General features: G+C 58.4%; 4 protein-coding genes across 5 annotated transcripts in view; 2 read left to right on the top strand and 2 right to left on the bottom strand.

The window, feature by feature from the left end:
- Positions 2,155-7,929, top strand: ANO8 (anoctamin 8; the record flags this gene model as incomplete). The annotated part of the gene is given in 16 exon segments (XM_021378364.1): positions 2,155-2,265; positions 2,396-2,528; positions 2,632-2,770; positions 3,020-3,116; positions 3,457-3,573; positions 3,654-3,781; positions 4,030-4,191; positions 4,380-4,532; positions 4,621-4,747; positions 4,827-4,882; positions 4,981-5,055; positions 5,643-6,308; positions 6,594-6,785; positions 6,859-6,990; positions 7,070-7,180; positions 7,258-7,929. Coding segments are annotated over 16 exon segments (3,071 nt in total), but the record flags the coding sequence as incomplete, so codon positions are not given.
- DDA1 (DET1 and DDB1 associated 1) lies at positions 9,963-21,878 on the bottom strand. Of its 2 annotated transcripts, none has more exons than XM_021378365.1 (5): positions 21,289-21,878; positions 17,867-17,947; positions 17,269-17,320; positions 16,868-16,929; positions 9,963-15,980 (listed from the first exon to the last, which is right to left on the bottom strand). In XM_021378365.1, exons 1-5 carry the CDS (start codon positions 21,376-21,378, stop codon positions 15,870-15,872), a joined length of 396 nt encoding a protein of 131 aa, XP_021234040.1. In that variant the 5' UTR covers positions 21,379-21,878; the 3' UTR covers positions 9,963-15,869. The 2 variants fall into 2 exon arrangements, with proteins under 2 accessions (XP_021234040.1, XP_021234041.1); XM_021378366.1 differs by lacking the exon at positions 21,289-21,878 and adding an exon at positions 21,032-21,053.
- On the bottom strand, positions 22,030-23,411 carry MRPL34 (mitochondrial ribosomal protein L34). The gene is made up of 2 exons (XM_021378367.1): positions 23,266-23,411; positions 22,030-22,626 (listed from the first exon to the last, which is right to left on the bottom strand). Exons 1-2 carry the CDS (start codon positions 23,310-23,312, stop codon positions 22,317-22,319), a joined length of 357 nt encoding a protein of 118 aa, XP_021234042.1. The 5' UTR covers positions 23,313-23,411; the 3' UTR covers positions 22,030-22,316.
- The window catches only part of ABHD8 (abhydrolase domain containing 8), a 7,893-nt gene continuing 5,244 nt past the window's right edge, over positions 24,579-27,227 (top strand). Inside the window, exon 1 of the mRNA XM_021378714.1 lies at positions 24,579-25,039. The gene's annotated coding sequence lies outside the window, so the exon portion shown is untranslated. The remainder of the gene's footprint in view (positions 25,040-27,227) is intronic.

The raw sequence follows: 27,227 nt of genomic DNA, 5'->3' as shown, positions 1-27,227 counted from the left end.
TGGACGGGCTGCGTGCAAAGCGCCGTGTGTACGGGGAGACAGCAGCCACCCCCCCGGCCCTCGGGCTGCTGTGCCCCCTCCCTACCATGTCCCCCCCCCCAGGGGAGGGCCATTTGCCCCCGCGCCGGCCAGGTCCCTGTGCCCCCCCCACCCCCCCCACCTCCCCAGGGCGGGGTGGGGGCGGGGGCTGCGGGATGAGGGCTTTGTCACCGGGTCCCCGCGGCGGGTGACACCGAGCGGGTGACACCGCCGGGGATGCGGCCGTGTTGGGACGGGGGGTGCCGTGGCAGCAGCGTGACCCACTTTGTGCCCCCCCCCGCGATACCGCCCGGTGCTCCCGATGCGCTCCGCGGGGCGGCTGCTGGCGGTGCTTGGGTGCCCGGAGCCCTGCGGCTGCGGTGACCTTACCCCAAGGTGAGCGGTGGCTGCGGGGACCGGGAGGGGGGGGCGGCAGCACCGTGCTCACGCTGCGGGGTGGCACCGGGAGGACCTGGGGGGGAACCGTGGGGACATGGAGCAGGAACGGCCCCAAGGCCGGAGGATGGGGCAGCAGGGTTGTTCCCCCCCCCCCCCAAACCCCGTGCTCTTTGCACAGTCACCATCAAGGGGACAAGACCTGTGCTGAGACCCCTCTGCAGCCCCCCCCACGTCTCTCCCGGTGACCTCGGGCGGGTGCCCACCCCACACCCCCAACCCACGGCTCTGTGGGGCAGTGCGGTGCCACCGGGGCTGTGACACAGGGTCACACGCGTGGCACCGCAGGGTCACACGCATGGTATTGCACACGTGTGTGTGGGGCACGCGGGCACGCGACACCGGCTCTGTGCCCCCCCCGGTGCCCCCTCCCCTTTGCGTAAGGTTACACCTCCCTTTGCGGGCGTCAATAATTCAGCAGCACCGCTCGCTCTGCCCTCTGCTCGTCCCCATCCATGCCCCAGCACCGTGGGGGTCCCACTGAGCCCGGGGGTCCCAGCGCGTGGCAGCGTGGATGAAGCGGAGCTGGGGGGGGGTCCCCACGAAGTCACCCCATCCCCAGCTGAAGCCGCTCCCCCGGTGCCATCCCGGCTCTGCAGCTGCGTTGGCACTGACAATGCCACACTTGTGCCGGGCCCCGCGCCGCCCCCAGGGCCGTCCCCGTGCGTGTGGGGTGGGCGAGCGGTGCCCCCGCGCAGGATCTGCCCCTCCACCCCCTCCGGCCGTCGGCCCGGCACCGTCCTGCTCCTGTGCCCACAGTGCCGCGCAGCGCCGGCCTTTCAGCACGGTGGCAGCACGGGAGATGAGTTTGTTGGGTCTCAGCTGGGCTGCTGGGGGGCCCTGCTCGGCTCTGGGGCAGGGCCCAGTGCGTGTCCTGGTGCAGTACCTGGTGTACGTCCCAGTGCAGGTCCTGCTGCACGTCCAGCATTTCCTGTTTTTTGGGGCCCGGCCCTGCCCGCTTTGTGCAGGATTTCCGCTGCCCCGGGACCTTCCCTGCCCTGGGGCAAGCTGGCAGCGGTGACGTCCCCGCTTGGGGACAGGAGGGGAAACTGAGGCATGGAGGTGGCTGGCAGCTGACAGTGGCAGTGGGACCCGCTGGCTCCGTGGGGCCTCATCCTGCCCCACAGCCAGGCTGGGATGTGTGGGGTCCCCGCACACCCCGATGGGGACACCACAAAGAGGGACAATAATCCCCTCCCATCAGGGCCAGCCCAGAGCAGGACGGGGGCCGTGTCCCAGCTGGGGGGGGGGGGACAAAGGGACCCTGGGGACTGTCCCCATCCCTGCGCATCGCCGCCGCACGGGGCCTCCCCACGTTTCCATGGAGACCGGCTGCTTTTTCGCTCCCCCCATTTTTGCTGCCGTTTCCCATCTCCCGGCGCTGCGGCCGTACCGGATCCCGGCACCGCTGTGGGGCTGCGGGCAGAGGTGAGCAGGGGGGGGCAGCGGGGGGGTGGGGGGTGAGCCTTGCCATGCCATGCCCAGCCATGCGACGCCTCCCGCAGCTGTCAGAGCTTTTTCAGGCACTCAGAGGAGAAACCTGAGCCACGGCCACCATGGTCCCTGTCCCCATGGCGGCTGTGCCGGCGCTTGACCCACGGCTGTGGGGTTGTGGGGTTGTGGGGTTGTGGGGCTATGGGGTGGCTGATGGGGCTGACAGGGCCGCTCCGTTCCCTGCAGACAAGCTTTTCGGGAAGCGGCTGCTCCAAGCCGGGCGCTACATCATGTCCCACAAAGCCTGGATGAAGACGGTGCCCACCGAGAACTGCGATGTGCTCATGACCTTCCCAGGTGCGAGGGGCACCGCGTGGTGTGGCGGGGGGCACGGAGCTCCTCGGTGCTGTGTACCGGAGCTGGGGACGTGGGCACGGGGCTGTGGACGAAGGGACATGTCGGTGTCCCCCCCTCCCTCCCCCCGCAGACACCACGGACGACCACACGCTGCTCTGGCTGCTGAACCACATCCGCCTCGGCATCCCCGAGCTCATCGTGCAGGTGCGGCACCACAAGCACACCCGCGCCTACGCCTTCTTCGTCACCGCCACCTACGAGAGGTGCGTGTGCTCCCATCCCCCCTTTCCCATCCCAACCCCCTCCCCACCCCCCAGGCCGTGCCCCCAGCCCGGCCCCAGCCCCAGCCCCGTCCCCTCTTTGCAGTTTGCTGCGTGGGGCCGATGAGATCGGGCTGCGGAAACCGGTGAAAGCCGAATTCGGGGGCGGCATGCGGAGCTTCTCCTGCGAGGAGGACTACATCTACGAGAACATCGAGAATGAGCTTTACTTCTTCACCTCTCAGGTGGGATGGGGGGGGATGGGGGTCCCGGGCAGGGATGTGAGGACACGGGGCAAGGACACGGGTCCTCTCCCCCTCCCCAGCTGGAGAAGGGAACTGGGGTACCCTGACGCTGGGGACAAAATAAGTCTCGGGGGACAGGACATGGCAGGGGATGCGCAATGGGGACAGGGGTGTCACATTCGGGGTGCTGGGGTTGGGGCAGCGGGACCGTGCCCCCCCCCCCCAGCTCACCCCTCCGCGGTGCCGTAGGAACGGCAAAACATCATCAGGTATTGGCTGGAGAACCTGCGGGCCAAGCAGGGCGAGGCGCTGCACAACATCCACTTCCTGGAGGGACAGCCCATCAGTGAGTATGGCACGGCACAGTACGGCACGGCACAGTACGGCACGGCACAGTACGGCACGGCATGGCTGCTGCCCCCTCCCCCCGCCCCCCCACCTCCCTGCGTCCCCGCCGTGCCATGGCAGCGCGTCCCGCTGTCCCCAGAGCATCCCTGTCCCTCCTGGTGTCCCCATTCCTGCGGCACACAGGGACAGCAGGCGCACGGTGCTGTCACCGAGCTCAGACACGGGGTCCCCACGTGGCACCGAGCCCCCCCCCCTCCTCGCTGTCCCTTTGTCCCAACCCGCTCTGTGCTGGGGGGGGGACAGCGGTGTCCCAGCCTCACCCCCTGCCCGCGGCGCAGTCCCGGAGCTGGCGGCCCGCGGCGTCATCCAGCAGGTCTTCCCGCTGCACGAGCAGAGGATCCTCAAGCGGCTGATGAAGTCGTGGGTGCAGGCGATCTGCGAGGCGCAGCCGCTCGGTGAGGCCCCGGGGTGGGGGGGTGGGGAAATGGAGGTTCTGGGGGTCCCGGCCCCACTCACTCCCCCTCGGCTCCTCCAGATGAGATCTGTGACTACTTCGGGGTGAAGATCGCCATGTACTTCGCCTGGCTCGGCTTCTACACCTCGGCCATGGTGTACCCTGCCGTGTTCGGCTCCATCCTCTACACCTTCACCGAGAGCGACCAGGTGGGGGGCGGGCAGGAAATGGGGCCAATGCCAACGCTTCGGGGGCTGGGGGGGGGTGGGGGTTCCCATCCTCCCCTCCTTTCCCTTCGGCGCCTCAATGTCCTCATTGCTGCGGAGCCGCTCCCAATCCTATCAGCTGCTGCACAGCACCTCAACCCCCAGCACCGGGGTCGGAGCCACCTGGCCCCCCCAGGACCGTGGCTGTGGGGCGGTGGGAGGTGAGCGACCCCGGTGCCGTCCCCCCGCAGACCAGCCAGGACATCTGCTGCGTGGTGTTCGCCATCTTCAACGTCGTCTGGGCCACGCTCTTCCTGGAGGAGTGGAAGCGCCGTGGGGCCGAGTTCGCCTACAAGTGGGGGACGCTGGACACCCCCGCGGAGTCCATCGAGGAGCCCCGGCCCCAGTTCAGGGTGAGCGCTCTGGTTGGGGGTCTTTGCGCTTGGAGGGGGTCCCTGTGGGGCCGCGCACTGTCCCTTTGGGTCTTGTGGGGCGGGCGTGGAGAACTGGCGCCGTTGTGATGTGTGTGGCCGCCGGAGGGGTCTGCGCTCAGCACGGCCCCACAGCAGCAGTGGGGTCACAGCGCCGCGTCCTCCGCCAGGGGGTGAAGAGGATCAGCCCGGTGACCAGCGCCGAGGAGTTCTACTACCCGCCCTGGAAGCGGCTGCTGTTCCAGTGCCTGGTCAGCCTGCCCGTCTGCCTCGCCTGCCTCTCCTTCGTCTTCCTCATCATGCTGGGCTGCTTCCAGCTCCAGGTGGGGCCTGGGCCACGTTATCACACCTGGGGGGGCCGCCGCCGCGCTGCCACCCCCTCCCCCACCCCCGGTGACCCCGTCCCTGCAGGAGCTCGTGCTGAGCGTCAAGGAGCTGCCCCGCATCCTCCGCTTCCTGCCCAAAATCGTGCTGGCCGTCATCGTCACGACCTGCGACGAGGTTTACAAGAAGATCGCCTACTGGCTGAACGACATGGGTGCGCGGGGCCGGGGGGCTGGGGGGGGGAATGGGGCAGCAGCGGGGCCCCCCTGAGCGCAAACCCTTTGGCTTTGCAGAAAACTACCGCCTGCAGAGTGCCTACGAGAAACACCTCATCATCAAAATCGTCCTGGTAAGGGAGGGCGGGGGGGGAATAGGGGGGTGGAGAGGGGTCTTGGTGTCCCCCCCGCCCCGCGTTAATCCCCCCCCCTCCTTCCTTGTATCCCGCAGTTTCAGTTTGTAAATTCATACCTAAGTCTTTTCTACATCGGTTTCTACCTCAAAGACATGGAGCGGCTGAAGGAGGTGAGGGGCCGCGCGGGGGCAGCCAGGACCCCCCCGTCCCACCCTGGGTGCGCACAGACGGACATCCATCCCTCAGCCAGCAGCGCCTGCACCCCTCCCCTGCCCCCCGCTGCCCCCCCGGGTCCCCGCATGCCGCAGTGAGGCCGAGCGGCCGCTGACGGCGTCTCTCTGTCTGTGTCTGTCCGTCCGTCCGTCCGTCTGTCCCTTCCGCAGCTCCTGCTCATCTTCTCTCTGTCCCAAAGCCTCGTGCGCCAGCTCAAAGAGGCGCTCCTCCCCTTCATCCTCCTCCACCTCCACCTCTCCCTCATCTTCCTTAAGGGCCTCCTGGGCTTTTGCTGGAGACTGGGAGTATCCAAAGTAGGAGCGGGGAGGGCGGGGGTCGTGCATGCCGCCGTGAACCCCCCCCTCGACCCCAGCCCTGGGGCTCCCATCCCCACCTCGGTGGCACACGCGTGGCCGATGGCATCGGTGACGTCGGGGTGACACCGAGGGGACACCAGGGATGGGTGCCCTGCTCTGCGGGGATGGGGTCGGGAGGGGGATGTCGGGGTGGTGGCCCCCCCCCGGTGACAGCGGTGTCCCCGCAGATGCTGGCCACGCTGCTCATCACGCGGCAGTTCCTGCAGAACATCAAGGAGGTGTCGCAGCCCCACCTGTACCGCCGCCTGCGCCGGGGGGAGCTCAGCCTGCGCAACCTCCGCGAGCTGTCCCACGCCGTCCTCCGCCTGCTCGCCCACCCCCGCGCACCCCTGGGCGCCGGGGCAGCCCCCGAGGGACCGCGGGGAGAGAAGAAGTGTCTGAATGGGGGCTGCGGGGTGCCCGAGGAAGAGGAAGAGGAGGAAGAGCGGCGCGAGTCAGATTCGGAGGACGAGAGCGCGCTGGACTGTGGGCTGAAGCTGAAGAAGGTGAGCTTCATCGAGAAGGCGGAGCGGCGCGGCACCGAGCCCCTCAGCACCGAGGAGGAGAGCTTCCTGGAGGAGGGCAGCCCCACCATGGTGGAGAAGGGCATGGACCCCGCCTCCGTCTTCGAGCTGGGTGATGATGAGGAGGACGCTGAAGGCCCCCCGGGCAGCCCGGCCAAGGCAGCGGAGCCGGCCACAGGCCCACGCGTCACACGGAGAAGGAGGGAGGAGGAGGAGGGCGAGGAGGAAGGGCGCAGGAGGAACCGGGCGTCGTGGATCGATCCGCCCGAGGAGGACTACTCGACGCAGCTGACGCAGGCGGAGGTGGAGAGCTGCATGAAGAAGTACGAGGTGAGCGGTGCAGCATGGAGCATTCTCCTGGCCCCACCGCCATGCCCTCCTCCTCATAGAACCATGGAATGGTTGGGCTGGAAGGGTCCTTAAAGATCCCAGAACCATGGAATGGTTGGGTTGAAAGGGTCCTTAAAGATCATAAAACCATGGAAAGGTTGGGCTGGAAGGGTCCTTAAAGACTGTCCACTTCCACCCCCTGCCATGGGATGGGTGCCCCCCACCAGACCAGGTTGCCCATGGGCCCATCCAGCCCAGCCTGGAACCTCCTCCTCCTCCTGCCAGGACACTTTCCAGGACTACCAGGAGATGTTCATCCAGTTTGGCTACGTGGTGCTCTTCTCCTCTGCCTTCCCGCTGGCCGCCATGTGCGCGCTGGTCAACAACATCATCGAGATCCGCAGCGACGCCTTCAAGCTGTGCACGGGGCTGCAGCGGCCCTTCGGGCAGCGGGTGGAGAGCATCGGGCAGTGGCAGGTGGGCTGGGGGCCGTAGGGGGCCAGGATGGCCGCAGGGTTTGCGCTCATTGCCGGTGCTGTGCCTCTTGCAGAAGGTGATGGAGGCCATGGGCGTGTTGGCCATCGTGGTCAATTGCTACCTGATCGCACAGTGCGGGCAGCTCCAGCGGCTCTTCCCCTGGCTCAGCCCCGAGGGAGCCATCATCTCAGTGGTGGTGCTGGAGGTAGGGCAGTGTCAACGTAGGGTCTCCCATTTGGGGAGGGGGCGGTGGGGTGCTCAGGGCTCACCCCGTGTCCCCGCAGCACTTCGCCCTGCTGCTGAAGTACGTCATCCAAGTGGCCATCCCCGACATCCCCGCGTGGGTGGCCGAGGAGATGGCCAAGCTGGAGTACCAGCGCCGCGAGGCCTTCAAGGTAGGTGTCACCGTGGGGGACGGGGACACATGGGACGTCCCCGTGGTGTCCCCTTCCCAACGCGCTCTCGCCGGCAGAAGCACGAGCGCCAGGCCCAGCACCACTTCCAGCAGCAGCAGCGGCGCAAGAGGGAGGAGGAGGAGCGGCAGCGGCACGCCGAGTACCAGGCGCGCAAGGAGCGCGAGGCCAACCGCGATGAGGCCAAGGCCGAGGCTGCCGGGCAGGACCCGGCCCACGAGAAGAGCCAGGGCAAAGGGAAGGGCTCGGGGGGGTCTTCCGCGCACGGCTCCGATAAGCCCAAGCGGCCCAGCTCGCTGCTGGCCACCAACAACGTCATGAAGCTGAAGCAGATCATCCCTCTGCAGGGCAAGTTCCTCTCCGGGGGGACCGGGGCGGGCAGCACAGCCGCCAGGTCCCCCCAGTCCCCCACCAGCAGCGATAACAAACTCCCCGGCTTCCTCAGCTTCAAATTCCTGAAATCCCCCGAAACCAAGAGGGACGCGGCCACCGAGAAGGTGCAGTCGCCCACCAAGCCATTCAACCCCGGCAAGCTCTTCAACTTCGGCAAGTCTGAAGGGACCGGCGGCAACGGGGCCACCGCCTCCCCCCAGCCCCGTGCCGGCCCCTCCGCGGATGGGGGCGAGCGGCCGGGCCCCAGCAAGTCCCACCTCAATGGGGCCCCAGAGGATGGAGCCCGCGAGGAGACGGAGCCACGGGTGGAGGAGGAGAGTGGGGGCTACAGACTCTGAGCCGGATTTTTGGGAGCGAGTGAGCACGGGCCTGCCAGCCCCACGCTGGCCCCACCATCGCAGCCCCTCTGCTGGGACCCCATCACAACCCCATGGGGGTCTGGTGGTGCCCTTGGATGGAGCATCTCCCCTCCTGCACCACCGACGGGCAATGCTCCGCGCCCACCGTCCCCAGGTGGTCATCCAAGGAGGATTCGGAGTCCCTAGACCCACAGAGCTTTGAAGGGTGCAGCTCGGGGCCACAGCTCCACTCCAGAGGGATGGACAGCAATGAGGAGCCCGATTCACCCGTGCCTACAGCCATCGCTGCGTCCCGCTGCACCACGGGGACGGTGCGCTGCCCGGAGAGCGGCTGGGAGGGAGGGGGTGAGCAGCGAGCGCCGGCTGCTGCGTCCCCGAGGCACGGGCAGCATTTCTTGCACTAAAACCCAAACAAAACTCAACGCGAGCGACTCTCTGCCAATTCTTCATGCAATGGCTGCAGGAGGCGGAGACGAGAGCTCGGAGCACCCTGGAACCTGCAACGCTCCCTCGCCTTCTCCGCTTTCCTATTTCATGGAATTATTTTGCAATAAGGCACTCGCGCACGGACGCACGCTGGAGCCTGGGAGGAGGATGGGGGCACGCGGTGGGTGGGGGGGGGTGGGAGCAGCTTTGCTTCTGGCGAGGTGGAGGATTCGCTGGGCGTAGTGTTAGTGCTTTGGCAGCCACCAGCCCAAAGGGGAGGGGGCTGCCCATGGCTCCGCTGGGCGCTGCTTCGCTTTAGGGCAGGGGGAGGGGCAGCCCCCCAGCCCTGCTCGCTGCCCCCGCCGAGCCACCCGCCATCTCCAAAGCAACTGGGGGGAAGGAGGGCTCTGGGGCGGCCGCCCCATCACTGTGCCTGGCCCAAGGCCTGGGCTGCAGAAACGTCAGGTTGTTCCCCCCCCATCTCTCCCCCCAACACGGTGTATTTTTTCCTTTTGTCTTTGAACCAAGCCATCAATACAGCAATAAGGCCGGGGCAGCACCGAGGCTCCGTGCTCCGCTCACCACACTGCAGGGTCAGGGCCGTGCCATGGCCACGCTCTCCACGCTGAGCCCTGGTGTGCCCGGGGGCTCCCCACGCAGAGCTGCCCCCCACCACCACACGGAAGCAGGCACCACGCACCTCCCCCTCCCTCCCCTCCCCGCTGCCCCCGCAGAGGATTTCTGGGGTGAGAGCAGGGAAAGGGGAACAAGCCAACGGGACGAGGGCAGGGCAGCACCCAGAGCACGGAGCAGGGGTACTGGTGACCCCACCACCGCTGTGCCCTGGATGCTGGGAGGTGCAGAGCCACCCCCCCCCCCTTCCCCCACTCACCATTTCGTTTCTCTCCTTCCTCTCGGGTTGGGCTCGCCGGGTCAGCTCTCGCTCAGCTCTCGGTTATAACACGCTGCTCTTAGACTGAGTTTTGTTTGCCCCGTTTCTCTCCTGGCAGTAACAGTCCTGGCACAACCAATTCCTGCTCCATTCAGCAGAGGACAGGGCCCTGCATCCAGGGCACTTCTAAATGTTTCTCTATACAAAATACTTCTCCAGCAGCCACCTGTCTGGTATCTCACTTCTGGGCAGTTACTGTACAAAGGAGGGAACTGTTTCTCTGTTTTTTGTTGTTTTTTTTTTCCTCCCTTGCTGTGTGCTACTTCTTTGGAAACTGAAAGAAATGAAGGGGGTTATTTATTTCTTTTTAATTTATTGTCATATTTTTGTAAAACCTGCAGAAATGCAATAAAAGTATATTTCAACAAGCCCGAGGTGCGTGCTACGTTACTTCCCTATGGGACCTGTGCTCGAGCCTCGGTGCTGCCATCCCTGGGGGGGTAGGGGGGGGGGGACAGAGAAGGGACATCAGTGCTGCTGTCACCCCTCTTGGTCCCCCAACACAGGGCAAAGCTTGGAGGCAGTGACACGTGGACGAGCCCCACGGGTCGGCCCGCAGCCACAGCGCAGCTCTCCCGTGTGTCAGCAGTGGGAGGGAAGGGGCAGAGGAAGAATGAAGAAAGTGGCCGTCCTCTAAATTCTGCAAATTTATTGTACACAGTATCAAACACGGAATCGTTTAAAAATAACTGCAAAAAGAAAAACAAAACAACAAAAAAAATCAAACCACGGCCGCGACATTCGACTAACAGCGGTATTTTACAGTCGCTCCACGACGGCAGCCCTTCTGCCAACACGCAGCTGTCAGGAAAACCCCCCCTTCTCCCGGACCCACCCGACAAACATTTTTGCAAAAGGGGAAAGTTCTGAGTTGCTGAGACGGGTGGAAAGGAACACGGGCTCCCAAGCTGAATGCTGTGCTGCCAAGGCCAGCCCGCGTGCTGCACGGAGCCAGCAGCGGCGGGGGCCGGCAGGGAGCGGGGAGCTGAGACGCTCTGTCCCAGTGCACGGCTGGCCAAGGACGGCTGCTCCCACTAAAAATACCCACGGAGGCTGCGAGAGGCACCGGGAGCTGATGAATAAGAAATGAAGGCGTTTGGAAGCCGGCACTGCTGCAGCGCAGTGACTCAGCTCCGAGCATCCATTCAGACCTCACGCTGCTCCTTACAGTAAGGGATTCGTCATCTCCTGTCTCTGGATGTGAGAGCCATCAGCGAGGAGCACGCTCAGGCAGCCCCAGCCCTCCCCACACCTGCTAGATGTGACCGGTTTAGCTGTTAGTATCGTGCGCTTCTCAGCTAGAAGCACTGCGTGTGTGGGTGTGTGCAAACAGCAGCATCCCGGCAGTGCCAGCATGGCAGTTTGCTAAGAGCTAACCAGGACGAGCGGTGTTTACGGAGCTGGGAGCAGCGGGACGCGTTCCTGCAGTTTGCTCGCCAAATGAAGTTTGCTTTGCTCATGAGTGCAAGGAAATGAAAAGCCGAGTGGTAGCAACAGAGAGCAAGCTGCTGCCCTTGTGCACAAGGCAGCTTTAAGGGAGCTTTGCTTGCCTAGAGGGCTGGGGCTGCCTCTTGCCTCCACGCGGAGGACTGAAGGGATGGGAAGGCAGAACCCTGCCTGGCAGCGAGCACCGCTGCCCCACAGCACCCAGCCCTCCCACCTCGCCAGCCAGCCACCTCCTCGGGGCTTCCACGGGCAAAACCTGCAACAGCACCGAAGGCTGAAGCCACTCAGCTCCTCAGGAAGCACCAGGACCTCCTGTAGGACTTCTTCCAACTATCCCCAGAACAACCTCGTTCTAAAAGCACGCCCACGGGGAGTCTCAGTTCATCGCGCCTGGGGACCGCGAGGGAAGTTTGCCTTTAAAAACAGAGTCTCATTGTTAGCGATCTGGAAGCTGGCATTTCATTCCCTCGCTTCAGTTACAAAGGAAAATAAAAAAGCTCCTTCCCTGCAGCCCAGGTTCAGCTTTTTCAATGTGTAGATTTTTTTTTTTTTTTCCCCAGTAATTGCACAGCTGTTTGGGAAGCTGAAGAGAAACCCAAAGCGCAGTCGGCATGGCATGAAGGTCAGCCTGCGCTGCCATGATGCAATACCTCCTTCTGGGCATCCTCTGCCTTGCTCCCAAAAATACCCTGCGCTGCTCCCAGGTAAACTCAGCCCTCTCTCCTTTAAAGGAAAGGATTTCCCACTCTTTGTTAGACAGCAGAAAAATCAGATAAAATGTGGCACGGAGAGAGATCAGCTGGAACCCCTCTGGTCACGCACAGCTCCCCTGCTGCCAGGCTGACGTCAGTAAAGCAGGAAAACTAGGTTTCCTATCAGAGTCATGCAGGTCCATCTGAAAAATCTTTCAAAAAAAAATGAAGCTAATGGTAAGTAAACAAGCCAGGAAATGCTAAGTGGTAGCACAGCCGAGAGCCACAGCGCTTAACAAATAAAAATCAAACCCAAGACTCCCGTGCTTAGTCTTTGCCATTAAGGCCAGTGAGAAAGAGCTCAGCAAAAAAACAAAGCTTTGAAGTTATACCTGCTCCAGCTACCTAGAACACAGAGTGAAAGCGTTAAGATTAACACCCAGCACCTTCAACATCTGTCTCGGGGGAAGCAGTCTGAACAGCCACCACTGAAGTGCTGCTTAAGGCACAGGCAGGAGGGAAGGAAACCTGTTCTCCAGCTGTCCTGCACTGCAGCACACCTCACAGCCCTCCCACCCTCAGCAAAGCCCTGACACGGGCACAGCTGCCCCTGCTCGCAGTGGGGTGAGGATGGAGTGCCCGGGCTGTGCGTGCCCCCGGGTTCTCCCATCTGTTTGGGACCAGCATGCTTGTTGATGCATCATGTCTTACCTACGCTAAGAAAAGAAGGACTACTATTCCTTTTCATTCAGATCTAACACATCTAAATGGTTCCATTCTTAGGGTGAAGTGCAACTGAAGACTTCAGCCTGCCCCTGCTGCTCCTGAGGCAGCGTGACACCCAGCTCCAGGCTGAGCCGCGGCCTCGGGCGCTCCCTCCCCTGCAGCAGATTCCCATCCCACTGCTCAGCTCTGTTCTTCGCAGCTCAGCGCGGTTTCGGGGCTTGTCAGGAACTTTCACACATGCCTGCCAGCTCTACAGGCTTTGCTAACAGCCCTTCGCAGCTCGGCAGCTTCATACACAAACCAACCTCCCTGCCACAAGTTCTGCTGCATTTTGCATCTCCCTGTGTTCATTACAGAGGTCACCTCCGTTCCCCTGCTCCAAGCACGGACAGCGCGGCGTGGGTGCACAGCGGGATGTGCAGGGCCTGGAAAAACCTCCAAGGACAGAAGGGAGGAAGCAGCTGGAAGCCAACCATGCTACCTGACCTGAAAAGACTCAGACAATACAGAGCAGGGATCCACAAACGGCAGGAACCACTGACAGAACAGAACGTCTTAGTCTGCTCTTCCTTCCAACACCTCTAATTTGGTGTTAAGAGTAGGGGGGGGGGGGTTAACTACGTCTCTCCTAAAGAAAAGTGTTCACACGACGCCAAGAATTAGCCTCAACAAAGCGTTAGTTTCCCTGCACATCAGTCACTAGTACAGCTATATGTTAAAGAAAAAGGCAGCGCCTTTTTGACATCCTACACTCACCCAGAGCACAGCTCAGCTGCTCCCAGGAGCACCCTGCTGTCGTCCCCTCGTAGAGAGAAGTCCTGCTGCTTTGATTATTGAGCAAAGATTCCCTATTCAACGAAAAAAAAGCATCATCGTAATATTCTGGTCTCTGACAAGCATCTCAAGTTTTCATTAAAAAAGCCAAACCTTTAGTATACATCGTAACAGAAACAATACAAATACCACTACGCAGACTTACAAAAAACCCCTGAGGGTCACTAGATTTCAGTCACCTTGTAACAAGAGAGTCAGAATCACCAGGTGTTGTACAAACAGTGCGGTCAGCGAGAAATCCAGGGATTTTTTTCTTTTTTTTCCCTGTTGTTTGCAATGCACTAAGGCACCAGGAAGTCACAGTTAGGCCAAGAGCTTCCATGCAACACTCCAACTCGATGCACTTACCATGTAGGACACGGATAGGGTCAAAGTGCAGCAGCCTGAGGACAGCTTGCTGCAGGCAGCAGCAGCACAGACAGCGGGGCTGGAGGAGGAAGGAGGAAAGAAGCAAGCTCTCGCTTCAGGTCAGATGGGAAGCAGAAAGATTCACTGTGATTATCAGAAATCCACACTGCTTGTACACAACCAGAAATGGGGGGGGGGGGGAGGGAGGGGAGAAAGACAAGTTTGATACTTAAGTTTATGTCTCTTTGAAGATTAGTTTCTCCATCACTTCAGAACTGCTTAAAAAAGGCAACTTTCTTTCATCTCTTAAAAATATCTGAAAGACTACAAAGGCTCCAGTAAGCAACCAGGCCATTTTTAAAGACACAGAGGGAACAGAGACGGGGGTTTACAACAGGAAGGAAGTGCCAACTCTCTTTAATAGTACATCACTCTGTCTAGCAGAGAAGTCAGCAAAGCCCAAACCTTGCCATATCAATCAAGTATACAGCATTTTACAACTCCAAAGCACTGTACAAACACGAGCCTGCAAGGCTGCAGCTCTCCAACTTGCCCAACACACGAATTGGTCACGCTTTACCACCAGCTGCATGTCCGTTTCCTCTTTTGGTATCTCACAGCTCTTCAAAGGATTCTCCAGTCTCAGCTTTAGATGATCCCTGTGAGAGCAGACGCTAAAGCAGCACCTTCACTTAACGTCTTGCACTTTGCACAGAAGCACTTTTTGACGGCGTAACTCTGGGAGGAGTCTTCTCGCCACTGCCAGTAAATCTCATGGAATTCTAAGTATTCATTATCTTCACCAACACGGTTGGCACTTTCAGCAACATTCCAGTAATGTGGAGGTTACTGCCACAGCAAAAAGGGAACGTTTTCAGAGGCAGGGACAGAGTTCTAACCTACTCAGCGTTAACTTCACGTTAAATTCATTCACCGCATCAGAAACTTGCTGCCTAGCATACATCTAAAGATGCAGTCGTGAGAGAGCTGTGCCCTGCTCTCCCCAAGGCTCTGCCTTGCAACGTGCACTCATAAGGAACAGTCTGTTTCCCTTCGTGTCCCCTTCAGCCCCACACCTGAGCACGTGGCGTCCACTGGTGGGAATGGACGTGGTGCAGAATTGGGGAGCAGAAGCCCTGTCCTCCAAGCTGGTGGCTGCACAGCACTGGGCTTCTCCAGGACCTCTAGAACAACGTTCCTCAGATTTCTCGGCGTTTTGGATTCGTGAACGAGGAAAAAACACAGTTAGAAACGTATCGATTTAAACTAACACAGTGTGAAGTCAGCTCCTTACGTGAAAGCAGACAAGACATCGTTACTAAGCTACACCTCCCGTCCCCTTCGGGTGGTGGTGGTCATTTCCTTTTGGTCTCCGAACTCTGGATCCACCCAGGTGACTCAGGGGCTCCATTTCTGCTCTTACTGAAGCCAGTGGAGGGTTACAGGTAACAGGCACTGAGCTGTCACAGTCCGAAAGAGATTGGTCTGAAGCACAGACCACGGAAGCTCACGTTTTGATCAACTCTAAGTCCCGGACTCCGTTCCAGAGAGGCCAATATCACCAGAAAGCACAGCGTACCATTAGTCAGAGCTGGCAGCAGAGGCAGAACCAGATGAGATGCTGAGGTGCTCCCAGACACATCCACCAAGCGCTGCCCGCAGGGTGCCTACCTCACTCCATCCATCAGCTGCTGCTTAAATACACTGTTGATCAAATACTCAGAATAGGATAAAAGTATCCATTTATTCCAACGGAGAAGTTGCACATATCAGTCTGTTCAAGACCAAGAGACTGTTAGAATTTAAGAGCAACACAAGCAACACACCTTTCACTTGAATTCTCCATGACCACCTATGCATGAGATAACGTACGCTGCTAAATGACCGTGGCCCTTACAGAACAGACCAAAAGAATACAACTGATAGACCAAGTTGACAACACATTTGCTAAGATCAACATAATCCTAAATGACATCCATGATTATGATTATGATTTTTTAAGTGCAGTGCCAATTTCAGAATATTTGAGAAGAATAGCGAGGCCCCACACTTCTGGCTGGACTGGGCACATCCAAAGAAGAGTTAACCACTTATGTCAATGGGAACACGAACCAGAAAGCCCGGACCACTCTGGGGTTCTGCAATGACCCACGTCTCCTTCCCAGGTTTCCACAGCTAGAGCTGGTTCATTGGGTAACAGATTTAACAAAACCTGTTAAAGTGACAGTGTATGTTTTTAGAAAGGAGGAGCTAAGGTTACACTACACGTTTTACTGGATGGTTCCACCATGGCTCCGCAAGTTTTACGGCATAAATTAAAAAAAAAAAAAAAAAAAAGGAGAAAAAAAAGAAATAAATACATTGGCTCCTATGAAGTCAAAAGTGGTTTGGGCTGCATAGTGGAGGGGTGAGAGATGGGGGCAAGGGGCAAAATTTACACACTTTGAGACAAAACAGGAAGCGCCTGCAAAGTAGAAGAGCAGAGGCCCGAGAGTTTAAGTGTCCTCGTTCATATCCTGGCTGTCTGTCCGAGCGATTTTTCGTGGTGGCGCCGAGTTCTCACCTTCTATTTCCACTTGCTCTTGATCTCTCTTCTTTGCCGCATTCTGTTTGGACAAAGAAGGTCAGAGTGAAACTCCCCAAAACGCTGGATTCTGGTGGGAGCTAGCGCCAGGAGAACAAGCTTTAGTTCTAGAATGGCACACAGCACGGCGATGACCTAACAGACACCGAGCACACAGCCCAAAGCCAGGAGCTCCTGCTCCGTATCTGAGTGTGGGGCTAGAATCCTAATCATCGTTCTCAGCATCTTTTGCTTATAGATTTCAAATGTTTCACAAACGCGAGCAAGGTTCCCTTCCCTGCTTCTCTGAGTCGGTCCCTAACCTCACCAAAATCCCTACAGGTTCCTGCCACACACACATCCTTCCCTTCCAGCTCTGAGGATCCCGTAATGCTGCTTCTCTCACGCTCACACTCCCAGCTCTGACACCTCCACTCCCAATCACGGCCTTGGTTCTGCGTGCTGCCAGTTGGAGCACACTAATTGTGCAGCCCTCATATGGGAGCTCTGATTTCATAACCAAGGTAACTGACACGGCCTCATTAGTGCAGCCACGCTCTGCACAAGCTCATCCATCTTCTCCTCACAGTCCTAGGAGGGAAGAGGAGCTCTACCCTCGCTGTAAAGCAGACAGCGGAGGCACAGGGAGACCAATTTGTAAGGGCCACAGAGGGAGACTGCACTAAGTGGGAAACATAACTGAAGTCTCCCAGGTTCTACACTAACCACTGTATTAGTGTCCTTTACATCGAAAGGGAATAAAAAGAAGTCCACTCTGAGCAGCGCAGACACAGCCTCCTTTTACTGAAGCACAGTCCAGAAGGAGCGAATCACTTCCTTTTAATCATCACCAGCATCTCGACTGTAATCAACATTCAGCTCTTTCAGTCAGAGTCAGCAAATGAAGACGTTAAGGAAACGCAGCCATACCTTTTTGTCCCACTGCTGATGTAAATAACGCAAAAGTATATTTGTCTTTTCTGTTACTATAACTGCCAAAGAAAGAGAGAAACGAGCTGAGGTCATTTTAAAGACAGACAACTTTTCAAACTGCAGTAATACGACAACATTTCACATACTAAGCGTGGCCTGTTGTATTAAAGGATGGTATTTAGGAACAGCAATCACTAAATACGTTCAGAGGGAAAGCACAAAAAAGCAATAGCTGGACATACACTGCTAATTGCTGTGGCAACTGTTCAAGAACATCACTTGATCTGAAGTCTACAATAAGCAAGATCACGTATGACATATTTTTAATGTTAGGGAAAAAAAGTTAAATAAAAACCCACCCCAAAAAACCCCCAAAACTTTCAGTGGGGCAGACCTACTTTGTTCAGATGGGTATTCTCTCGTGGGAAGGTATACCGATGGTCTTCTGTTCTATAGAGGAATCAGAACAGTTACAGAACAAAGACGGTGAGAAGGTGATTTCTAACTGAAGCACAGCTACACCAACCCCGAGGCCATCAGAAACACAGGCCACAAATGCACCCCGATATCCCTCCCCGTTAGATGACACTGCACTACTTTTCACAACATGTTCGAAGGACAACGAAGCAGCTCAATCTTTCATGTGTTTTCACGCCAGCTGAACAGATTTTTGCTTGTAAAAGCTTTAGAATAAGGCTAAAGGCATAAGACTAAAAGCCTCAGTCTATCACTGAAGAATGCACACACAAAGACAGCAGCACAGATGTGGTTTGGCTGACGGGAGGATGCGTGCCTCACCAAAGCAAGCAGGAAGTTTTCCTTGCCAACCTCAACTCATGAACTATCAGCTGCAAGCACACACGGTTGTTGTTTTTTTTTTGTTGCTTTAAGAAACAAAACGCTCATTTCAAGTGCGTGTCACTGCAGTATCCTTTGAGCAGTGTAGGAAAACCTCCCCCAAGCACCGGGATTTGAGGGCTGATGCGCAATACTTACTGATGCTTTACATACAGAGTCCGCGTGGAATCTGCTGAAGTTGCTTTTGTTGTAGACCGGTAATCCTTTCAAAAAATCTGCCTAAAAAGACACAGGAGGCAAAGAAAGAAGGAGGTGAGGAAAGGAAGAGTGATATACCGGCTGCTGTTTGCTTTGTGCTGACTCACAAAGGAATTGCTGGGTCATTAAGATAAATGGCCGCGGGATTCGGAAGGATGTTGCCAGGCCCCAGCTCCTGAGAGCTCTGGGATACTGAAACAAAAACCCAGTGCTGGTTTTGTAAAGGAAGCGAACCCCCAGCTTCTGCATTTGGCTCCTTATATTCGCAGAGCTCAAGAACTCGGTTATTAAGCTGCTAACCAAACCTCTCCAGGCACGCGGGTGATAAAGCAGCACCTACCCAGCACAGCCCGGAGTAATTCACCAGCACAAACCATGACAAGAGAAACCACACCGTGACCGAAGCCCCAACTGTGACATCGCAGCGACCAGCTGCTCTTTTGCTTTCGCAGTGAACATTCTTTGTCACAGGCCAAGGCCGATTTCACAAAGCGCCAAAGCCCACGTGGCCACAAAAGCCCAGCTCTTATCAGCACAGCCCAACCTTGCAGAGAAGGATCGCACCCTTCCTGCGTCACAGCTACCAGGGCTGCCAAAAACACCCCAAGTTTTGGTGGTGGGAGTAGGTCACTGCTCACAGTGAAAGCGTTGAGCACACGGGCCAGCAAAGCCATTACTAACCAGCAGCAGGAACCCCGCCGAGCCCTCTCAGTTTAATTAAGGCGTTCCAGCATGAAACGGGAATTTCCTTCTCAAAAGCCAGAAAAAAAAAAAAAAGAGGGTGGGAGAACACTGCAGGGTCAGGAGAACACCGGGCTGAAAAGCCTGCTGGTGCCTCTTCACTCACAGCAAAGGCAGACAAAAGAAGGTGCTATGCAATGGAGTGAAAGGAGCCAGAAGATGGGCAATAAATGCAGGAGAGGCCCCAGGATGGGCCCTCCCAAGTCACTGCTCAGCTGCCCGCACTGCCACAGCACTCGCATAGAGACTCCAAGTGACACCGCACACTGAGGGATGCTAACCCTGCACAGACATCCCCTTGCTTACAAGCAATTACAAAAGGGCAGTAAAGCAGGAGATGAGAAGCCGTGCAACGTCAATGTTAGATGCAACAAATAAATGGACACTCTTGCTACGAAACTGCGGGGTCGGGAGACGTTGTTTTCATTTAAATAGAAGCTATTATTTTTTATTAACACCACTTCTCTAATTCAAAACAAAGAGCTATAATTAGCCAAACCAGAAGAGATTATTCATCCTTTTGTTCTTGAAAAGAACTCTACCAACGTCTTAGTTTCCACATTCGACACTTCCTGTACATCAAGTTTGAGCTAAAACAAGGGACCTGGACTCAAACAGCCACACGCAAATTCCTCCTGCTCGCCTCGTCCCCTCCAGGAGCGATGCTATTTCCCTTTGCCTTCACCACTTCGCGTCGCCAGCGCTCCAGGACAGAGCCCACTGCTCTGCTGCACGGGGGGACCAAGGCAGGACCTCCAGAGCCCAGCTCCTGCTGAATGTTATCAAAATGATCGGTCGAAATGCATTTTAAATGGAGAACGTGCTGCTTCCCCCTCTCCCTCCAGCAACTGAAGCAAGATACACACCAGCTAAGTGCAGACTTGCAAGCAGGAGGGCTGTCACGCTCACACTGCACTTGCAGACCTCAGCTCCAACATGCACAGCCCTAAGTATGGGCTCTCAGCCACAACTCTGCCTTTTCACAGGGCTGAAGTCACTTGGGGGGACAATTCCAGCCCCCAGCAATGCTCCCCTGTCCCCCAGGCCTGCTAGAGCAGAAAACAACAGAAACACTAGGATAACTGAGCAACAAAAGGATGTTGCTCCAACCTAGGTGCCAGCCAGCACGCTAAGCACTCATCACCAACACAACTGAGAAGTCCCGTTGTCAGTAACAGGACTGGTCTGCTGATAATGCTGCTGCATACCTGCACATTTCAACAGTTACATGCTGATGCAATCTCAAAGATCACCAAAAAGGTCCCCTCGGGAGAACTGCCAGGAGCCACATTCCTGGATATTCACAATGAGACAATATTTGGAGTACAGTGAGTCTTATCTGCTCCAAAGGCACAAGATAAAGTAGGCTCAGTAGGTCGCTGCCCTGAGTATGCACCTATCACACCAGAAACACCAAGGAATAACTGTGATATAATGTCACACGAGGAACTGTTCCCCCTGCATGCCTTCTATCACTCTTCAACCAAGGAAAGCATGCCTGGGCCAAGACAGTGAAGCAGCTCCCTGTGTGGAAGTGCAAAACCAGCACCAGAACCAAGGAGACGCCTCATTTCCTTTGTGGAGAGGCAAAGGCCCCAAAACACCACAACAAACGTGATTGAGCAACCTGGGAAGACAACACTGGTTCTTTCTACGATTTGGGAAGTGACGTAGAAACTGTTCTGGTGTCAGCAGGGTTGCTCGGCTCCCTAGGAAGATGCCAGTCCTCATCTAAAAGCAGAAAGGTAACAATAAACCACATACACACCCCATTCTCAGATTCTGAAAGGAAATGCAGCAATAACGCTCTGGGATATGATGTCCAGAGCACCCACACTGAGAGCAGGCCTCAGACCGAGCACAACGTGCACACATGGGCCAGGCGAGAGGTGCTAGCACCGCCCTGGGAACTGCCCCTGTGTGCTCAGCCTCAGCTCATGGAGATCACAAGGGGCAATCACCGCCGATTGCCCCTTTGCTTCGTCCAAAAAAACGATTATGTCGCTGCACGGGGAGGGGACCAGGCAGCAGCCCGGTGCCTGTTCCTGCTCAGCGGTTCCCCAATAACCCCCCCTCCCCCTCCAGTCCCTACATGGACGCAGCCCTGGGGGCAGGAGAACGCCCTGCACCCGAGATACCCCAAAATCCCCCCCCTCCAGCCCCCAGCACTGCCCCCACCATTTTCACAACCCCCTCCAGGCAGCCCCAGCCCTCCCCGTGGGCACTCCGCCCCTTCTGGAGCCCCCCACCCCGAGGCACCACAGCCTCCAGCCCCGAGGAGCCCACCTAGACCGCCCCGGGGCGTCCCCACCCCCCACGCCCCCCCGGAAAAGGAACGCCCCCCCCGAGCTGAGCCGCCCGCACCGCCATCTTGGGGTACCACAGCCCTCCGCCCCCGGGGTCTGCGCCCCTCGGCGCGGGGCCCGCTCTCCCTCACGGCCGAGCCCGGAGGGTGCGGCTCTCCCCGCCTCAGGGTGGGCCTCCGCCGCCCTCCCTCGAGCTTGCGGGCGGGGATACCGGAGGGTGAGGGCCCTGCCGAGGCGGAGGGGCCCTGGGGCCGCGCTCCCCTCAGCGGGGCGGGCCGGGGGCGCCGCCATTTCGGGCGGGGGGCGCGCACCTACCATCTTCGCCGCCGCCAGCCGGGAGGAGCCGCCCCTCCCCCGCCGCACAGCCTCTGCCTGTCGTCGCTCGCCCGCCCCGCGCGCGCCCATTGGTCCGCACGGCGCCACGCCCAGCGCCTATTGGGCGTCGCGGCCGTCAGTCAGCGCGGCGCTGAGGAGCCTGGGATCCGGTCGAGGCAGGAAATGCCGCTCGGAAGGCGGAGGAGGGTGGGAGGAACCCGGATGTGGCGTCGGCCGCGGGGCACGCTGGGAGCGGTAGTCCGTGCGGGGCCGCCCGCTGCGTTTGTCCTCGGCCCTCGTCGATGAAAGCACTGTTAATTACGTGTTAGCAACGAAGCAATTCATTAGCAGCGCTGGGAGCACACGTGCAGTGTTACCAGAGCAATCCCAAGCGCTGCCTCTAGGCCTGCTCAGGGCTCCCAGTCCAGAGTAATTTGCTAACAAACATTGGAAGCCTCCCTTGGCTGGTGCAGATGAGCACAGCTCCAAACACACGTGTGGGGCTCCCCTCTCCCTTCCAGCCCAGAGCAGCTGCCAAGGCCTCCACGCTTCTGAGCACCTCCCATGGACAACAGAGCGGGGCAGACATACCGTGGACTTGACCAGTCTAAAGTTCTCTCTGCCATCAGCCCTTGTTCCACGCTGGTGCTTTCCTTCAGAGGATCCCTGGCACATGCAAACCCGTGAACAAGCTGGCTTTCCTCTCCCCATTAACTCTGCATCAACAATTAGGGAAGGGAGTTCAGCACAAGTTGCTAGGCTTTAATTACTGCTTCTGTTTTCACAAGGTGATTTTACAATTGTACACAGAAGTGGCAATAATCCTACAATTAGAAAAGCAGAAAGCAGCCAAACAAAGCCCTCGGAGGCCACTCCCAGTGCAATTCCCCACACGCTTCCAATGCGGTAGGAGCAGTTGGTTGCTGCTGCCCACCACAGTCCCTCTCTCAGTACAAGGACTCAAGCTGAGGTGCTCCAAACCCATGGCAGCTCCAGGGCTCTGTTCCAGCTCACCCCACACCAAACCCTCAGTGGGTCAGTGACTTCCTGCCCTTCAGCATGCGCCGGAGGATCACCTCGATCCCGGCCGGTGTGCTGATGCGCTTGATCCAGCCATGGGTCCGTTTGCGCTTGCGGTTGTTAGGCTGATACTCGTTCCCACGTGCCTTTGTGCGGATCTGCTGATGGCTCCAGGTGGGCAGTGGGCTGGCGAAGGAGGGGACGGTGCCTGTGGGCTTCAAGGAGAGGCGGCTCAGAGGCAGCTCCCGACAATACGTGAGGACTGACGCTGACCGGAGCTGGAAGGGATGGACTGCAACTTGCTGCAGCAGAAAAAGCCTTCGGAAATGTAAATAAAATGAATAAATAAAAGAAGAAAAAACACAAATAAATAGAGATAAATACAAGTTTGAAAAGCAGGCCAATACGAACCAAATGAGGTTAACAAGGCTATGTGCAAAATGTAGCACTTGGGTCTGGGCAATCCTAGATATATATATATATGCAATGGGAGAACCCAGTGTGCAAAGCCCTGCAGAGAAGGACTGGAGCGTTCTGGTGTGCAAAAATGCTGGGCATAAGCCAGCAATACGCACCTGCAACTCAAAAGACCAACCATATCCTGGACTGCATCAACAGAGGGGTGATAGCAGGGCAGGAGGGGACTGCACCTTCCGTTCTGCCCTTGTGAAGCCCTATCTGCAATGCTGCTGGACGCAGCACTGGGGTCCCCAGCACAGGAAATATGTGGAGCTGTCTGGGCGGGTATAGAGGAGGGCCACGAAAGTGCTCGGAGGGCGGGAACAACCCTCCTGTGAAGGCAGGCTGGGGTAGCCGGCTTGTTCGCTTTGGAGAAGGCTCCGGAGAGGAAAACCAAAAGATTTCTGGCCGCAATGACCGGGCCGACCCTACCGAAGAAGGAATCCCCACCGGCCCCAGTGTCCCTCTCGGCCCCGTCGCTCCTCCCCCAGCTATTACCTGCCGCCAGCGGCCCGCGCCCACAGGCCACCCAGCGCAGCCGCCATCGCCTCAGCCCCTCCTGACAGAGCCGTCCTCTCAACAACACCGCCCCCTATTGGCTCCCTCCGCTCGGCCAATCACAGCCGGTGAAAAAGGCGCGTGCGCACTGGGCGGGAACGGCACTACGTAGCACGTAACGGCCGCGGGGGGTGATGGGATTTGTAGTCCTGCAGAGGGCCGAGCCCACAGCGTTGTTACTATGGCGACGGCCTCGGGGTTCGGCCTGACACGCCTGGGGCGCGTTCCCACGGGCCGCGAACGCTTCTCCCGGGTCGGTACTTCCTTTAAACGCTGCATTATCCCTCGTCCAAACGGTACTGCTGCCCTCAGCCCCTGAGCCATGGGCTGTGAGGGTCCTGTGAGTCTGCGGAGGCCCTGACCCCACCAGGGCTGCATTCCTCACTCACAGATTTACCCCAGATCTGCACAGCGTGAGGCCTGGCCCGCCCGCACACACCATGCACAGCGCTGGGAGCGGCCGTGGGCTCTGCCTTCCTCTAACAGAGATTGCTTCCAGGATAGAGCAGCACCGCATACAATGCGCACCTGCAGACAGGATTCCTCGTCCCGTTCCTGCCATTTTCAGCCTTTTTCAGAGCGGGGCAATGAGTGGCAGAGAGGAGGAGGGGGCAGACGGCGCCTCACGGACCATCAGGACGGATCTCACCGCCCACGCTGTCTGCTCCAGTTGTCACAGATTACCGTGCTGGAGGCAGCCCTGGCTGTACGACCAAGCACGGGCACAGCTCTGTTTTGGTTTGGTTTTTTTTTTTTTTTTTGCTGGACTGCTCTGCTGCGTTCCCTCCCGAAGCCCTTCCCAGCAGCATCACCACGCCTACAGGGGATATGAATGCAGCCCTCCCCAAACCATGGATGTGAAAATAAATAAATAAATGAATAGATAAATAAACGGATGAATCATAATCGTTTGTCATTTTCTACTCGTCACTGTGTCACAGCCCCTGGCTGCTGCGAGCGCGTGCTTCCTGTGCTGAACTCTGACACGCTCGCAGCACGGCCGCGCTTGTGGGAAGCCACAAAGACCATAGCAGTGAGAAAAAGGCAATAGGGTTCTCCTGCCCGACAAGGGCAGGGATTAACGGCAAGTCCTGCTCGCAGCACGGTACGGGCACTGTGCTGCTCAAACCCTGCTTGCTCTGGGGCAGCTGTGTCCTGAGATGGAGGAAACCCCCATCTCGGTAGGAACACGGCGGCCAGCACCAGCCACGGAGCTGAGAACTCATCCCACGGCAAGGGGCAAAGCCCAGGGCCCCTGCACAGCCCCCCTGCTCCTGGCAGGCCTCCATGGGCGGGCGGCTCGGTGCTCTCGGTTCGGCGTTGACTGGCAAGTCCCCTTGTCTGTCACGCAGAAAGCCCTCCTCCTTAGGAGGGATTTAAGGGGCTTTCTATGGCTGTAGACTACAAGGACAAATAGCACCCCCAAGCCCCAGAGCTCGGGTATGAGGCTCCTCGCTCCACCGGGGCTCATGGGGAGAAGATGGAAGGAGAAATTTCAGTCTAAAGCCGATGAGCTGAGCTGAAGGCACTGCTCCATCCTTCCCACCACACAGGCAAAAAAATGTGATCAGAGGAGCCGACCAGCTGAGCAGCCTGCCAGCGCCTGCATCCTGCTCCCGCTGCCTCGCATCTCCTCCTCTCCCCCTTTGCCTCCTGCAAGAACAAGCCTTTCATTTGCAATCTCGACTCCCGACAATCCTTGTCAATAAATGAGGTGAGCATGCCGTTCTGTCCTTCTCTCTTTGTGCGGGGCGCTCGGAGCACGAGCCGTAATGCAGGGCATGTGCTGCAGCGGAGGGGAGGAAGGTGCTCTGCACGGGGAGCAAAATGGCCAAGGGATCTGCTTCGAGGCTGACAGCTGAAGGGCTTGGAGAGGCGTTGAATGGGGCTGCGGGGAGACGAGGGGAGGCAGCAGCTGCTGAGCAGCACGGTGCTGCTTGTGCTGGAATAGCCCTGTGCTATGAGCGTGCTTTGAGCGCGGGGTTAAAGCTGCCCGGCGATAAAACTTAGGGACGGCTTCTGTTGTGATGCAATGACAGTCAATGATTGCTGGTTCTGGAGGAAGACCTGCTGTTGCTATGTGCGTGGCAAATCTGCTTGGCTTTTCGGTTGGAGAGCGAGGGGGCACCTGCATGCATCGCTGCCCGGCGGAGGGGGCAGGGTTTTCTCCTTCCTGCTCCTTGCAATGCTCCAGGCTGCTCCTGGAGGCTGTAGGACATTTGCAGCCGGAGGATTGCAGCCAGCTTTTCGTGGCGATGCAGTGAGACCCGGCAGGATCCCCCCTGGAAATCCAGGAGGGCTGGGAAGCTGGGGAAGGAGGGTTGGGGGGTGAGGTAGTATGTCAACCACAGAGGTCAGGCACAGGTTACTCCGCTGTGCATTGCATAATCTTTTGTTTCTCAAGGTCTTCTTCCTTCCTAAAGAGAGACGTGTGGCAGGCAGCCAGCCCTGGCTCCAGGCTGCCGTATGCACGACGGCCGCGTTGCTTTCCCCGCAGCGCCGCTTCTCCACTCGCTGCCATTTGTCTGCATCCTGCGGGGCCCTCGGCAGAGCCCTGCACCCAAGGACCTGCGGGATGCGGCTGCACCCCTGCCCACGCTGAGCATTTCGGGGTTGCCTCCTTGGCTCTGTTTGCACGGCCGATAAAGCCTTCCTGACCCCTCACTCCCGCGTGCCCTGATAAAGCTGCTGTCGTTGTATCAGGCCGAGGAAGCCTGGTGTAACGGAATAAATCCAGGTGCTTGCCACCCGCCGGAGTGCTGTTTCACATTCCCCCAGAGGGAAGTTTACTTTGCAGGACTGAGTGGCGTCAACGTTTTCGTGTGCGTTATCTGAGGTCGCTGCTTAACCAGGTGTTGTCTTGATGCGTTTCTCGATGCCGTAGTTTCCCCGCTTTGCAGAGTGAATGAATGGGGGAGGCTGGAAAGAGCATAACGATATCGGCCCATTCCTCAAGAGTGTCGTGTGTCATCATTAATACTCGCGAGCCCCGGAGGGAAGGGATTAGAGCTGAACAAATTATTATGGCAGGTCGGATTCTGGCTGCAGCACATCTCATGCTCCTCTTCATGTCTCTGGCACCTCTCCTCCGAGGATTTGCAAGGAATTAGCAGATATGAATCCCTGCTGCTCCCTGCGGGGGCCCAGGGCTGTGTGCTGGGGAGGGGTTGGAGGTTGAGCAGTGGGGCTACGGAAGCATTTGCAGCACGGGGGGAGCAGAAGCCACTCACAGCCATCAGCTCCCGCAGTAAGCAGTGCTCTTGGCTCAGTAATTGGGGCCAAATGTTGACCGGGGCTTCTGGCAGGGACAGGCTCAGTGCCGTGATGGAGAAACGCAGCATCCTTGCCTTCCTCCTGCCCCACAGGCTGCCTGTCACGCTGCCGCGTTGGGCTTGCTGCCCTCCGCACGTCGGCTCGCGTCCCATTTTTCTCCAGCTGTGACACGGTGCCATCAAGTTGTGTAAAATCAGAGGCGCCGCAGCCCGAAGTAGGTCAGTAAGTTGTTTTTCCCAGCTGGGGCTGTCGGCGGTGGCAGCAGGGAGGAGGCGCAGGGGTTGGAGCTGGAGGACCCCGCAGCGATGCCCGCACTTAGGGCACGAGCCCTGGAGCTGGGCAGCGCATCGGCCTCCCTGCATCACGCCGGCAGCATCCCCTGGCTGCTCTGATGCTGCGATGGGAGCGGTATCCCAGGGGAAGCCGTGGCTTTGGGGGGACACACACACATGGGTACCAGCTCACGGCGATGCTCTGCCCCTCCCCAGCCTCTGGGGATGCTCTGCCCTGCCCCACTCCTGGCCTGGCGCCGTGCCTGACTCAGTGTTGTGCCTGGCTTTATGTAACCGGTGCCGAAATCTCACTCTCTGCTGGGGGCGGCAGTGAAAGGGAGCCGGGATGGAAGGGGG

This window comes from Numida meleagris, chromosome 27 (assembly GCF_002078875.1).
Source record: "Numida meleagris isolate 19003 breed g44 Domestic line chromosome 27, NumMel1.0, whole genome shotgun sequence".
Taxonomy (NCBI): domain Eukaryota; kingdom Metazoa; phylum Chordata; class Aves; order Galliformes; family Numididae; genus Numida; species Numida meleagris.
This window is presented reverse-complemented; position numbering and strand designations above follow the sequence as displayed.